Source organism: Macrotis lagotis, chromosome 1 (genome assembly GCF_037893015.1).
Source record: "Macrotis lagotis isolate mMagLag1 chromosome 1, bilby.v1.9.chrom.fasta, whole genome shotgun sequence".
Classification (NCBI taxonomy): Eukaryota; Metazoa; Chordata; class Mammalia; order Peramelemorphia; family Peramelidae; genus Macrotis; species Macrotis lagotis.
In genome coordinates, this window is record NC_133658.1 from 426,054,422 (window position 1) to 426,070,661 (window position 16,240).

Consider the following 16,240-nt stretch of genomic DNA (forward strand, 5'->3'; position numbering starts at 1 on the left):
AAGACAGAGAAATATATTATTTTACAGTAAAACAATGGACATTTATAATCATGACCTGAGTCATCAAGAAAAGGTTAAATTATCTCTGAATCCTCTATTTGGGAAGGCAGAGACTAAGTGCAGTCCATTTTTAGAAAAGTTTCCATCCTAAATGTTTAAGTATAAAATTAAAAAAAAATAACCAAGTTTTGGCATTGGAAGAGATAGGCTGCAGTGAAATAATTCATTACTAGATTCAGAGACTTGGAAACAATCTTAGGGATCCAACCTGCCCCTTCTTCTCCTCTCCCACATTTGTATATATCATAAAAAAACTGGTACCTAGATAAGTGAAAAGATTCCTGAGGTGATAATAGAAAGAGTATCTGATTGGGAGTAAGGAGATCTAGGTTCTACTCTCTATTTTGATCCAAGCTAACTTGTCTGATTCTGGATAGGTCAATTGCCCTCTCCCTCTCAGCTCCGACATTCTAGGCTCCTGTGAATGGAGGACTAACATTCTCCATACCGAACGAGAGAGAGAGAGAGAGAGAGAGAGAGAGAGAGAGAGAGAGAGAGAGAGAAGAAGAAGAAGAAGAAGAAGAAGAAGAAGAAGAAGAAGAAGAAGAAGAAGAAGAAGAAGAAGAAGAAGAAGAAGAAGAAGAAGAAGAAGAAGAAGAAAAGGGAGAAGAAGAAGAAGAAGAGAGGAGAGAGAGAGAGAGAGAGAGGGAGAGGGAGAAGGAGAGAGAGAGAGAGAGAGAGAGGGAGAGGGAGAGGGAGGAGAGGGAGAGGAGGGAGAAGAATGGAAGGGGAGAAAGAGAAAGGTCTGAAAGTCATACATAGAATGCAGCCTAAATCTATCTACAAATAGAGAAGAAATCCCTCTAAGTAACTGAAAAAAGAACATGGATCACACCTAGAGATAGAAGGGGCTATAGGATTGATAAGGGAGACACTGGATCTAGAAAGTGATCTGAATTCCAAGGTCCATAATGACAAAACCCTAAAGAGTAGTTTCAGCTTTTGCAACCCAGAAAAATAGTCATTTAGAAATAGAAAAGGCAGAGTAGAGATGCCTTATATGTAGAGTGGCTTTCTCATGATGAGCTTAGAGAACCCACCAACACAGTTAGGGTTTACTAAAACCTTCCCCTGGTTCTATGATCTGCTAAGTGGGTCAGTCTAGACTGATGGAAAATGGCAAATCTGATAATTTGGTGGAAAGGAGATATAAAAGGGGTATGGAAAAGGATAGATAAGAGTGGAGTAAATGAGTGGGTGGGAAAGAATGAATGATTGTTGGAGATTCTAAGGTATTAGAAGGGGTAGGGGATTTATTAAATACAAAATACCTGTGTTGGAATGCTAATGATGATGTAAAGGACGTGTAAGGAAAGGAAAAACAAAAAATTAGACTATAGATTTAAAATGTCAAAGCTAGGAGGGATCTTATAATCATAGAACATGGAATGTCAGAGCTGAAAGAGGCCTTAGAACAAAGAAGTTAGAAGTAATCTTTGAGGTTATCTGGTTGAGCTACCTTATTTTATAGATGGATAAATTGATTAACAATAATCCACACCTGCTGACCATCCAGATGTACATTTTCTATGATCTTCTGATTTGGCTTACTTACTTACTACTTGACCTTGGGTCAAGACATTTCTTCTACTTTCTAGGCTTGCTTCCTCATCTGCAAAATGTGTGGCTATAAATGTCTGATCTCTATGATATCTCCAGCTCTGACCTTCTGGTATTCGGTGTTTGAATATTTATTAAACATTCTCATTTTGTTGTATGTCCTCAATGGGTTTACCTGAATCAATCTCTCCTTTCTCTGACTTTTTAATAGATTCTCTTTCATACAATGTGGTACTTACCACAGTATCTTCTCCATCAGGCTTTCCCTCCTGGTGTAATCCTGCACAGGAGTTTGCCCTGCAGAGGAATGCCTTTTCTTTTCTCAGCCTCTTTAAATCACACCTACTCTTCAAATTCCACAAGTTCTTCCTTAAGTTCTTCCACAAACTTCTCCCTGATGAGATACTTCAACCTATCACAATCTCTCTTCATAGATACTCACTGAATCTTGCTGTTGGAAGGAATATGATCAGTAGGTCATATCTAGTCTAGCTTGATACCTAACATTTACTATAGCAGTGACAATAAGTGGCCATTCAACCTCCTTTTGAGTGCATATAGTGACAGGGAGGTGACAATTTGCTGAAACTACCCACTTTTCATTTCCTCATGCCTTTGAGATAAAATACAAACTTTTTACATTTAACAGAAATAGTTAGGTGGTACAGCAGATAGAGCACTTGCTCTGAGTTCAAATCTGTTCTCAGATACTTATCACTTAACCCCATTTGCTTCTCTTCTTTTTTTTTTTTTGAGGCAATTGAGGTTTAAGTGACTTGTCCAAAAAAGTAAATGACTGAGGCTGGATTTGAACTCGTGTATTCCAAATTTCTCTCTCTCTCTCTCTCTCTCTCTCTCTCTCTCTCTCTCTCTCTCTCTCTCTTACCATCAGTAGAAAGAATGCAAGTTCTCTGAGGGCAGGGGATCATTTTTTTAAATCTTTGCTTATCTAATACCCAGTCTTCTTTCCCCTCTCATCCCCCCCATATGCAATCTCTGTCATAGTAACATATAATAGATGTTTGTTCAAGTGGATTCCAGTCAGGCAGCTTAAATTTATTGGAGTGTCCCACCTGGGGATGCCAACCTCTTCTGGAAGGGCACTACAATTTTCACTTTTACATAAATTCACAGGGATCTTAGTGGTCATCTAATTTAAATCCTTCATTTTGCTGAGAAACTATTAAGTGCTTTAAACATTAAAGTGCTTTAACATTAAAAATGTTAAGTGCTTCAATTGAAGTCATAGGACCAGGAGGTACTGGAGTGACATTACAATTCCTGACCCTCAAGGAGTTACCCAATCTGATAGGAATTTGTAAAATTGAGAGATCATCTTAACATGTACCCCTCATTTTACAGAAGAGGAAGCTAAAGGCACCATAACTATTTCCAGACCTCTCTATTTATATAAAAGTCTTGCATCTAGCTCTACATAAAAAGACCTAACAAAACAACAATGACTCACATTGACAAAGTCTCTTAAGGTTTCTAAAACCCTCTTGTTTCTCATAATAAACTAGGGGAGATAGTACAAATATTATCATCCTCAATGTGTAGAGAAGAAAAGCTTAGAAGAAAACTCCCAGTAATATTGCTAGTAAAGACACCATGGACAGGTGAACAGAACACTGTATCTGGATTCAGAGAAACAGAATTGGATTTCTGGCATCTTTTCTTTCATATGGTCTTCTTATCTGTGTGACTTTAGATATTTTCTCAATCTGAATTTCTTCATTTATGAAGTGAGGGAGTTTTGACTGGATGATCTCCTAGGTTCCTCTCAGGTCTCTATTCATACTTCTATGAAGTATCAAAGTCTGGATGCATTTGTGGCTATTGGATACAAATCTGGCACTCTTTCTACTAAATCAAGTTGCCTGTATGGAAAACCCTATGGGGAAAAAAATCTCCATTTTGAAGATACTTCATTCACAATAGGAGGCCTTGTATTGGGGGTGTGAACTCAGTGGGAGATTAGGCAACCCACAAAGCTCTGAAATTATGCCAGGAGAGGAAGCAATTTTTACCCAAATAGGTGCTCGATAAAAAATTTACAGGTGGATTTTATACTTTTTATCTCCATGTGTGGACATGGCCTTTAATCAAGAACATTTACTCACAAAATTGTAGCTACTCCTATCATTATCAAAGTTTTTAAAAGAGATGTTTAGTTAAATACCAGGATAGAAGAAACAGAAAAGCAATCAGTGGAGGTGACTCAAAAAAAAATGTAACAATGGAGGTATAGTCATACATGACTGAAAAAAACCTGAACAACAATTCTTGCTTCCAAATGCCCTAATGGAATCAGATGGAGCATCCCTAATGGATATTCAGAGGTTGAAAGGATCTCAAGAGATTATTTGATAAAATGCAAAGAATACTAGATTTGAGTATCTGAGTACCTGAATTTAAACCCTAACTCTATTACTAAGCAACAATTTGATTTTGGTGAGAGAGCCAGGATGGCTTAATGGATAAGGCACTGGCCTTGAAGTTAAGAGGATGTGGGTTCAAATTCTTTTCAGATATTTTTAATAGTCATATGATCTGGGGCAAGTCACTTAAACTTTCCATGTCTCAGTTTCCTTATCTTCAAAGTGTTGAGGGGTAGAGACTTGATGACCTTTAGGGTCCCTTCCAGAGTTAAACCAAATTAAGCTATACAATTGTACTAATCCTCAATTTCCTCAATTCAGTTCAACATGAACTGTAATTTGTATGATTCTGTACTTATCACTCAAAACACAAAGACAAAAAAAAAACAATCTTGACCCTCAAGGAATTAATTTGTCAAATTAGGGGGTTGAATTACCAGGGATTCTTAACTTGGGGTATATGATAGTCTTTTGATTTTTGTTTTTGCATATGAATGCTACATTATTTTAATTTTTTCTAATTATATGCAAAGATAGTTTTCATCATTCATCTTTTTGTAAACATTTTTCTACCTCTATTTCTTCCCTCCTTCCCATGACCAATCTGATATAGATTAAACATGTACAATATGATGCTTTTTAAAAAAATATTTTGACTTTGTGTTAATCAGTTGTGTCTGACTCTTTGTGACCATTTAGGGTTTTCTTGGCAGAGATGCTGGAGCAGTTTGCCATTTCCCTCTCTAGTTCATTTGAGTCAATAGAAAACTGTCAAAGTGGTAATGGGGTGGGGGGAGGAGTTAGAGGGAAGGGGGGAGATTAAAGGGAATAAAAGATTGATTTGGGGAGGATTAATGATACTGACACAGTTCACAGCCTGGCTAAGAAATAAACAAATAGATACAGGGATATCTACAAATATTTGAGAGTTATAAGAGTTATTTAGGCAGACATGGAAGACAAGAGAGCTTTGGGGGGCAGAAGATAAATTCAGCAAGGGAAAAGGTGGAGGATCAAAACAATTCAACACACATGTAGGCATCTACCTGTCTAGTTGCCCTTGTGGGAAGCAAAAGGGTTAGTGGTCACTTAAATTTCTGGAAATATTTGTCAATGAATCATGAAGAGCAAGGATTTCTTGTTTATCCTACCATTAGAAGTCAGATCCTTAGAATGGAAAGAGAACTGAATTTTGAGTCAGAGGAGCTGGGTTTGAATCCTAGTTTTGACTTTTGCTACCTGTCTGACTTTGGTCCAATTCTGTAATGGTAGCTCATAGCAATGGTAGAGGCAGATGGTCATACAGTGGATGAGAGTACTGGTTCTATAGTTGGGAAGACCTGAGTTCAAATATGGTCCCAGACTCTGGCTTGCAATGTGACCCTGGGCAAATCACTTAACCTCTGACTTTCTCAGTTTCTTCAGTTATAAAACTGAGGTGGACCTACATTCCAGGGTTGTTGGGAGAATAAAAAAAAATGAGATAATATTTGTAAAATCACCTAGCATAGTGGCTGCCATATAGTAATATAGTACACACACACACACACACACACACACACACACACACACACAAACAAATATCCTTCCTATAGTAGAAAAAGTTCTGGATATCAAGTTCAGAGAAGTTAGGTTTGAATCTCAACTCTGCCACTTAATCTCTGACTTTGGGAAAGTCATTTAAGTTCTTTGGGTTTCAGTTTCCAGTCATAAATTGAGTAGGTTAGTTGAGATAACCTAGAAGATCTCTCCCAGATTTAAATTGAGGACACTAAATTATTTTGTTCTCTTGATTAGTTTACATATCCCTGGTCCAAGGCAACTCTGACCACAATTTGCCCTCACAGCCCCATAATGAATGGGACCTGAGTCCCTACTCCTCAAACACTGTGCTAATCTCCCCCAGGTTGGCAAAAATGGCTTAAACACTCTGGGAGAGAAGGAACCAAGAATGGGGACAGTCCTCTCTGGGTCAAGGTTTCTAAATAAATAGTATGGACTTTGTTTCAAGATCATATAGCCTCAAGTACTCTTTCTGCTTAACAAGTGCTTGTTGGTTGAATCTGCTTCTCAAGGGGTATTACAGAAATGCCTCTGCAGGATCTCTGAGCTGATCTCTTGAAGTTTCTAGGCTATCTGGGGCATCTCTGATCATAGATGGAACAAAATAATATGTAAAGAATCCAGGAGTCCTTCAACCAGGTTACTTTTATGATTACATTTAACAGCCCTGCTGCTTCTTGCCACATTCTCCCCAAGGGAAATTCTACACAGGTCATGTCTTCAAGACCTTTAGCCTTAATTCAATGAATAATTCTCTACATAATAATTATAGTTTCTCTGTCAGCAACATTTTGAAGTTTAAAAAGTTACTTTCCTCACAGTTCTTTAAGTACAAGGAGTATTATTTTCATCTTCTAAATGTAGAAACAGAATCTCAGGTAAGTTGAAGGGATTGCTCAAGTTCATAGAGATATAGTAATAATAGTTAACATTTATATAATGCTTACTATTGTACTAGGTACTCTTTGAAGCACTTTACAATTATTATATTGTTTATTGTTCAGAATAACTCTGAGAGGTGGGTACTATTATTATTCCCATTTTCCAACTGAAAAAACTGAGGCAAAAGAGGTGAAGTGACCTATCCAGGATCAAACAGCTAAGTGTCTGAGGTTAAATTTGAACTCAGTTCTTCCTATCTCCATATCCATGTTGCCACCTAGTGGCTCTTTATAAGTATCTTTGTGTGTGGGGTGGGGGTAGGTGGGGAGGATGGTAGGCATGGAGCAAGGGGGTTAGGTCATAGGAACAAGCTCTTCATTGTATTGGACATTTCTTTGATCAAGAAGATAGCTCTCCACTCCTGCTGGCACAATGGAATTTTTAACAACTGATTGTTGAGAGAGCTTCATTCCAAACACATGGTTTGTCACAATGCTTGGCACATTTTAAATGCTAAATAAATCCTTCATTTCAGTAATAAAATGAAACTGGACCAGATGATGGCTTTGTAAAGGAATTTTGTCCCAGAAATACTCTGAGGTCATTTTGAGGCCATTTGAGTCAATTTGAGTAACAAGAGAACAATGCCCCTTCTCGAAACTCCAATGCTTTCATGGGAATTTGTCTCAGATAGATGACTAATGTGATCACCCTGAGATTACTTCTTTCATGAAGAACAGTCAAGTTGAAAGGTATGTCTTTATTCCCAAATTGCCCACAGTCCTTTGCCTGGATCTCTTTTGTGCACTTATTCTCCTTTCTGTCATAGTTATCTGTATACATGTCTTAAGATATGTTTCTCCAGAGCAGTGGAACGTGGGTTCACATACAATGTATGGTATTTTAAGGGTACATGACCTTGGGCAACCTTTTTGAATGTGTTACTCATCTGAAAAAGAATAGACTTGCACTAGGTCTCCAAGGTTCCTTCCAGTTTCATTTTTTTCTGTAGTCTTGTAAGTTGAAGGCCCTTGCCAATTCTGACATTCCGTGGTTCTAAGATTCTAAGATTCTGTGTTTGAACTGTTTTTAGTATCATCCCTTGCATAGAACATAGAGCTGAGCAAAGAAGCAAACACTTGATAAATGTTTGTTGAATGAATATGTGTATATATATATATATATATATTTATTCTTGATCCTGCTTAAGGGAGGGAGATCACCCTGGTACCCAAACAGTTCTGCTCGTTGTTGGAATTTCCTTACAACCTCTGAGAACTTCCTCTAGGAGGCTTCTATATGAGCTAGTGAATGGGTGTGGGGAGGATGGAGAGGGGAACCACGAATATTTAAACTAGTCTGTTCCTAAATCTAGAAAATGATCAAAGTATATCTTGTAGTAAGTTGAAAGCTATGCATTCAAGAACTGGGCTTAACCCAGAGGACTCTGAATGGACCAAACTCTAAACTAGGTATTTCCTCAGACATTCCCATTATCCCACTGACTTTACAAGCTTCACAGAATTAAGTTCCCCAGAGCTATTAAAATAGAACAGTTATTGAGTATCTACTATGGGAAAGCATAAGATATACAAAAAGGGGGGGGGGAGGAAACAGTCTTTTGCTCTCAAGCTTACTCTCTACTGATGGGTGCAGAGACCATATAGGTATGAGAGGGGCAAAGGACAGATGCACTACAAAGTTATTCGAGAAAACTTTAGAAGGGAAAAGTCACTTCCAGATGGGATATTGAGTAGTAGGAATTAGGGAGGCTTCAAGGGGGAAATGGCACTTGAACTGGGTTTTATAAAAGAGAAATATTTGAATATAAAGGAGTTGAGTGTAGAGCCCATTCCTGGGATAGAAGGGATGGGGCAGGGCTGGCAGAATGAGATGGGAAACAGCTCTGGACATGGAGCACCGAGTGAATGGAGGGGGAACTTGCACTTGAGCATCAGACCACAAAAACTCAGACGCCCACCAAAATAGCAACAACTTTGCTTTATACCAAAAGCTGGGGTGGCAGATCTAAACGGCCATCACAGAATTTGATAAAATCAGAGAGATCTGGGGCTCCTAAGAGCTTCTAGACCGACAGTCATTCCACGGCAACACACTGCCCCCAGACTGGCCAAAACGACTCCCACCACACTCCCACCTCTCCAGATCCTGAGGGTCCGGAAATCCAAGGGCCTCAGGCAGCCACGGGTTCCTTCGCGTTTTAGGAAGCGACCTCCTGGGGAGTCAGAAGCGGAGAGCCGCCTCGGGCTGCGTAGACCCGCCCAATGGAGTGTGCAAAAGCCAGGCTCATGATTGCAACGGGGAAATCGGCTATTGTCTCCTGAGACCCCGGGGATTCTCTTTTGCCCTGCCTCCCCCTGCAACCGCCCGGGGAAATGCCAGGGCTCCCTTCCCCTCCCCAGCCCCTGCCCCCTGCCCATCGCGGGAATAATGTCAAATAAACCTGGAATGACAAGAAGACGGTGCGGCTTACCTGATCTTCTCCATGTCTGCGGTAGAGGCCTAGGAGGGAGAAACCAAACAAGAGCTTCAAGAGGAGGAAGGCTGGGGCTTGGCCCGAGGCGCGCGGCGCGGGCTCCGCCGGGGCGCGGGGCTCCCGGGCAGGTGTGCCCGGCGCGCGGGGGCCAGCCGGCGGCTCGGCGGCCGCATCCCGAGGCGCCGGGGGCAGCCGGGGAGGGAGGCTGGGGTGGGGGGGGGGGGGTGGCTGCAGACGTTCCCCGGCCCGCCCGCGCCCCTCCGGAGCCCCGCGCTACCGGATGACTCGGGGGGGCGCCCGGGAGGCCCGGCCGGCCGCAGCGAGTAACAGGTGACCGCGCTGATTGGCTCCCAGACAAAAAGTTGGAAGGCTGCAGCCGCCCGGGACCCGGGACCTCCCCGCAGCGCCCAGCCGGAGCTCCCGGGTGCCGGAGGCAGGGAGCTGAGCGGATCCTGAAGGGGATCCGAGGCTCCGTTAGCAATGGGGAGGGGAGGGGGGGCGATTTCGAGGCAAGGGTGTGACTAATGAGACAGTCACATCACAGAGGCAAGGCGCCTGCACCGGCACACACACACACACACACACACACACACATCGCATACAACCGCACAGAGATGGAAGGAGGCGCACGGAGGGGCGCAAACACACTGGGCCAGGCAGAGATGGACAGGACCGTGATGGAAAGGGAGCTGAATGGGCAGCCGAAGACAAAGGGAGAAAGACAGAAAAAGTGACCCAGACACACTCTCACACGGAAAGACAGAGACACCCACAGAGCAGGAGCCGGGGATGCACACAGAGGGACCCAGAAAAAGCAGGAGGAGACAGAGGCGGAAGGAACAGCCAAGCACCCAACACCACGGAGGGATGCTAGGGACTTGGGCTAAAAGCACCCCCAGAAGCTCTGGACCGGGATCTGCTTCTTGGAGTGCTCCTGAGTCCTCTCTCCAGACCTCGCCCCAAAGGCGGCCAGCCTCTGTTGAACGTTTAACCCCTTCCCTCCCATCCATGCGCTCTACCAGGCCCCGAAATGGGAGTGGAGGCTCCGGGTTGTAACCAACTGAAAAGCTGCGCCCCATTAACCCTTTAGCAGCCCTCGTTCCCAGCTCTAGCGTGTTCTGTTCTGCGAGGAAGGGCTGGGGTTGGAATTGGGGTGTGTCTTTATTAACTCTTCAGAAATTGGGTTATTTCCCCGAGGAAATGGTCCAGGGCTTCAGAATCCCAGAATCCATCCTCAGTCCTTTCCTCTTTCCTTGCCTACCTTCCCAGATCACTGTCAGCCTCTGGAGAAAGGGCAACCTTGACCTAGAATCACAAAATTTTAACGCTAGAAGGAGGGCTTAGAATCTTAGAACTATAGCCATCAATTGTTAGAAGTGGAAGGAACCTGAAAAGCTTAATTTTTATCTTTGCATTACACATGCAAAAAGGTATAAGAGGAGGGACAGGACCTGTGATTTAGGGAACTATCAGATGAGAAAATCATCTCTATCAAGGCAGATAGGTTCTTTCTCTGCTTTCAGTCACACAGTCAATATATGTCACAGGGTGAATTTGAACCTAGCGATTTCTGACTTTTGGATTGTCTATCACATAGTAGGCATTTAATAAATAACTTCATTGGTTGATTGAAGACTCCTCATTTTTACAGATAAGGAAACTGGTACCCAAAGTGGGAGGGGGGGAAATGACTTACTTCAGTGGCTCAGCCAGAATTCTAATCCAACCAAATCACCTGACTCCTGCCTAGCACAATGCTATTTCAACTGTGCCAAGACCTCTCCCTTGAATCACAAAATACTATGACTGAAAGGGGTAATGTAATCTTTTCCCTACTGCAGAGCTCCACTTCTCAACCATTTTAAGGATGTGGAGACTGAGGCCTAGACAAAAAAAAAATTCCGATGTAAATCACAAACCTAGGACTTAAATATTACTTTTAGACCTTAATTTGCATTGAAGGCATAGGGGACAGAAGCTTAAAAGTTTCCATTCAGAGAGGATAAGACTGAATCCTACCTAAAGCCTTAGCAGGATTGTTTGTACACCTGCTTAATCATATCCTTCAGGATCAAATCCCAGTGTTCTGTATACCATGGAAACTTAAGTCTATTGAATGAAAAAGTCAGGAGTGCTAAAATCAGGATAATCTCAGAGAAGGTAGCATGACACAAAACAAAGAACACTGTCATGGGAGGCAGGAGATTTGGGTTCAAGTACCAACTCTGCCACTAATTTTTTGTGTGACCTTTGGCAAATGACTTAAGTTCTTGGTCTTCAGTTCTGCCACTTGTAGGATATACACCAGAACAATTATGAAGATCAAAGAAGATGATTAAAAGTGAAGAACACTGGAATGGGTATCAGGAAACCCAAACAGTTTCAGTCTTAGCTCTATCACTTAGTGGGCAAGAGTTCATAATCCCTCTCAATTGTGCATCAATAAAATGGGAAGCACAGTACCTGACTGCTTGTCTTCCTCAAAGGGTTGTTGTTATGGTGTGAGAAAAGGCAGATTACTCCCTATTGACAACTTTCTGTTTTTCAATTATTTATCCCTGAAACTGGAAACTCGGTGCTTTCCGCTGGAAAATAGTAGGCACTTTAACATTTGCTGAATTGAATAGAACGGAATATAGGTAAAAGCCTTCTTTCAAGCAACATATTTCCAGGTTTGCCATTACTGAACTATTCTGTTAGCACTTTTATGTTCAGAGAAGAACCTTGGGAAATCTGTTCATTCCACAATTCTTTCCTTTAATCTCAATTACCAATCTCAACTCATCAAGCAGATGAGGGTGGGGTGGGGTGGGGCTTGGATGGGAAGAGAAGTTAAACTGAACAATCATAAGAGTAAACATTTGTAAAGGACCTATAGGATAATAGGATCTTAAGATCTTGGATTTGGAAAGGACCTTAAAGATGCTATCTTACAACTCCAACATTTTATAAGTGTAGAAACTAACTCTGAAAGACAAAGTTAACTTGCTTTCAGTCAAGTCCAACTCTTTGTGACCCCATTTTTTTTTTTGTCTGTTTTTGTTTTTGGTAAAAACTAGTGGAGTAGTTTGACATTTCCTTCTCCAGTTCATTTAACAGATAAGGAAACTGAGGCAAACAGGTTGAAGTGACTTGTCTAGGGTCAAACAACTAGTATCTGAGGGCACATCTGAATTCAGAAGATGAATCCACTGCGCCACCTAGCTGCTCAAAACCTATTTTTAAAGGTAAGGAAATGAGGTTTGAAAAAGTTTTCAGTAAGTGGAGGAGCAGGAATTCAAATCCAGGTCTATTTATTCCAAGATCAATGTTCTTTCTATCCCACTAAAATAGCTAAGAATCACCAGGAGAGTCATTAACACAGAAAAGTCTGGAATCACTCCAACACAGCCCCAAAGGACAGAAGTCATGGTCCTAAGAGGGGAAGGAGACCTCTCTAAAATCTCTAGCCTCCCTTAATAACTTGCTGTGACTGGGCTGCCCACTCATTTATCTAAAATTGATTAGAGTGTATTAAGATTTCATGAATAATCTTAAATGAATTATTTATCTGGAATAGCTAGCTCTTCCCAAAGACAACTGGGAGGGAAATTTCTTAGATGCCTATTCTCTTTGTTTCTCCAAAGTGCCTCTTGGAGTAGGAGGTGGGAGGAGGGTCAGGGAAGAGGACAGAGAGTAAAGGAGAAAGTCAGAAGTAAAGAGACTGTATGTGGCTTTCATATTAAGTGGCAGAGAATCAGGTGGATTTTGAGAGTGGAAAGATTGTTGGAATTAGAGCTGGAAGATCTGGAAATACCATTTTTAAAAATTACTTAGGGAAAGTCATTTGCCCACTCTGAACCTTATCTTCCTCATCTGTAAAATGGGGAGAGAGCAAGCACTATTGAACATGAAACAAAACAATGAATGGGAAGATGAATTTTTAAATGCAAAGCATGATAAAATAAAAGTTTGTTATTAAGATTATTTAAATATTAGCTCTTTGGCAGTGTTGTTTACAAAAGGATTTGCAAATGATGGATCCATGGAATAGCATAGTATAGCTGAAAGAGGCATTTGAGTTCTACTTCAAGTATTTAATAGCTGTACATTTTTGAGTAAGTCACTTCTCTCATTTCCATATCTATAAAATAAAGCAATCTGTTCTAGCCCTAAACATGATTCTAGGTATGAGTTGAAAGTATTATCTACATTATATAGATGAGGAAACAGACTCTGAGAGACAAGAAGTTATTATCTACCTCAGGGAATCATTTGGAATCTGGAAAGTATTTTTTAAGCTCTAAGGCAATATAGAAATATGCACTGCTTTTTATTATTGACTTAGGATTATGAGATTTAAAGCTAGGAGCCTTGAAGGCAACCTAATACTCTACCCCTTTTATTTTACAGATAAAAGAAACTGAGACTTAGAGAAAATGCCTCCCATCATAGTAATTTCCTGATAGAACTATGCTAAGAACTTTCCATAAACCATAGCCCAGTACTTTTCTTTGATATATAATGGGAACAATACAAGGACACCCTCAAAGACTCTCTTTAGAACTTTGGAACTGATTATGCGACATAGGAGACAATGTCACAAGTCTGCCCAGCATGGCATGCCCTCATCAGAGAAGCTACAATGCTCTATGAGCAAAGCAGAATTGAAGTAGCTCAAAAGAAACTTGAGATGCACAAATTTAAAGAATCCACCTCAAATGCTCAATCTTTGTGCCCAACCTGTGGTAGAACTTTCTAAGTTCATAGTGGTCTGATCAGTCACAGTTGGACAGACTGCAAATTGACCCAATATAGTGATATTATTTTGGTCCTCTTCAAGAACAAAGGACAACAACCATAGATTTTTGAGAGCATGACATGATAAAACTGGTATTTTTCAATGGTGGTAATGTCTCAAATCTCCCAATACCAAGACCAGTTTTCCTTTTTTATGACACTGCTCAGTCTACCTGCTTCTCCAAATGCTGGTGAGGGGTCCAAGAATTAGTTACCTATGGAGTCATGTGACTCCCATGGGAGACAGGAGCAATATTGGGAGATAAGTGATCTTAGCCTTGTGCTGATTACCTGCTTTTCTGGAGCCTCAAGTTCAATGAAGGAACTCCACTAATTTTTTTTAAGTTTTTTTTTGCAAGGCAATGGGATTAAGTAGCTTGCCCAAGGCCACACAGCTAGGTAATTGTTAAGTGTCTGAGGCTGCATTTGGACTCAGGTATTCCTGACTCCAGGGCCAGTGCTCTATCCACTGTACCACCTAACCGTCCCAACCCTTCTAATTTTCATAACATTTTAAGATTTACAAAACACTTTCATCACAATAATACCATAAAGTAATATCTAGTCAGTGAGGCAACTGAATGGAACAGTGGAAAGAAGTGTTGGATTGGAGTCAGGAATACCTGAATTAAAAGCTTGCCTCATGGGGGCAGGTAGGTGGTACAGTGGACAGAGCATTGACCCTGGAGTCAGGAGGACCTGAGTTCATATGTGACCTCAGAACTTGATACTTACTAGCTGTGTGTGACCTTAAGCAAGTCACTTAACCCCATTGCCTCATACTAAAACAAAACAAAAAAAATCCCAAAAAGCCTGCTTCAGCTTCTTACAAGATGAATGGCTCTGGAAAATCACTTAACCTGTTTCTCCATCTTTAAAATGGGAATATTAATAGCACCTATATCACAAGATTATTGTGAGGACCAAATGAGAAAATTGATAAAATGCTTTGCAAAACTTAAAGAGCTATTGTTATTAAATGGCTATGGAATAATATATATTATAGTTATTATATTACAATGGAGTCTCAGAGTGCTTAAATAACTTGCCTCAAATCTAAGTATCAGAGTCAGCATTTGAACCCAGATCTTCTGCATTCAAATCTACTGTCCTTTCCACTATGGCATGTTTTCTCTATTGAATGTTATTTACTTGTATTGGGGAATTAGGGACTCTGAATCTGGTCACCTGTCTTCTCCCCTAACTATCTTTTCCTCTTCTCAATAACTCTATGAACAGAGAATTTGCCCAGACCCTATTAATATCCTTTTGGTGAAATCACTTGATCCAGGTTTAAAAATCATAGCTTAGTATGACATGATGAGGACTTCATAATGATGATGATGATGTCATAATAATGATGTCATGATATCATAGTGCCATCATAATAATGGTAAGATTCTTTAAAGTTTACAAATGCTGGCCAGATACCCCCTTCTTTGAGCCCTGCCATAATCTTGTGCTTTAGATAGTAAAGGTAGTTTCTCATTTTTGTTATTCTTCAATTGTCTCAGCCATGTTCAATTTTTATCAGTCCCATATTACAGATCAGGAAACTTCAACTCAGAGAAGACTAGTGATTCATCCATAGACACAAAGCTAATAATTAATTGTTAAGAGACCAAATATGATCTCAGGTCTTTTTTACTTCAAGATAAACACTTTAGGCATGATATCATGCTGTTTTTCATGCAGGATAAGATAGTTTAAAAAAACAGAATTTGAAATCAGAAGACTGGGTTTGAACCCTGACTCTATTATCTTCTTGTAATTATTACTTATTGGTGTAAATTTAGGCAAGTTACTCCAACTCTTTGGCCTTCCTTATTATAAAATGAAAGAGTCAGACTGCCTTATTTCAAAAGTTCCTTCCAACTTTTGATTATGTGAATATTTTGTGTTTACAGTGACTTTTTCTTTTGAGATAATCAGGCTTAAGTGGTTTGTTTAGGGTTACACAGCTGGTATGTATCTGAGATCAGATTGCACTCAGGTCCTCCTGACTCCAGGATCAGTGCTCTATCCACTGTGCCACCTAGCTGCCGCTGTTCACAAGACTTTTAAAAAAGTCATGGTATGATATGGTTGAGTTTTTTGTGATATGAAAATCTGCAAATTTGCGTATGATGAATCCTGGCCTGGAGAAAAAATTCTGGGCTTGAGATCAGGAAGAACTGAATTCTAATACTTTCTCAGACACTTCCTTGGATGTGAGCATCTCTGAGCTCTCTTTGTGAGCCCCAAGTTTTCTCATCTATATAGGAAGGATTTTAATTCCACTAACTCCCAGGGTTGTGGGCAGCTAGGTGGCAACATAGTGCATAGAGTGCCAGTCACAGATTCAGGAAGAACTCAGAAAGTTCAGTTCAAATCCAGTTTCAGACACTTATTATGTGATCTGGGCAAGTCATTTCACCTTGTTTGCCTTAGGTACCACATCAATAAAGTGAGATGGAAAAGGAAATGACAAGCAATTTTCCAAGAAAACCTCAAATGAAGTCATGAAGAGTCAGACACA

At 40.6% G+C, this 16,240-nt stretch overlaps 1 protein-coding gene across 1 annotated transcript in view; it reads right to left on the reverse strand.

Annotated features, from left to right (window-relative positions):
* The window catches only part of BEGAIN (brain enriched guanylate kinase associated), a 250,111-nt gene that overhangs the window by 166,381 nt on the left and 67,490 nt on the right, over positions 1-16,240 (reverse strand). Inside the window, exon 2 of the mRNA XM_074230925.1 lies at positions 8,941-8,969. Coding sequence (XP_074087026.1) covers positions 8,941-8,969 — 29 coding nt within the window. The remainder of the gene's footprint in view (positions 1-8,940; positions 8,970-16,240) is intronic.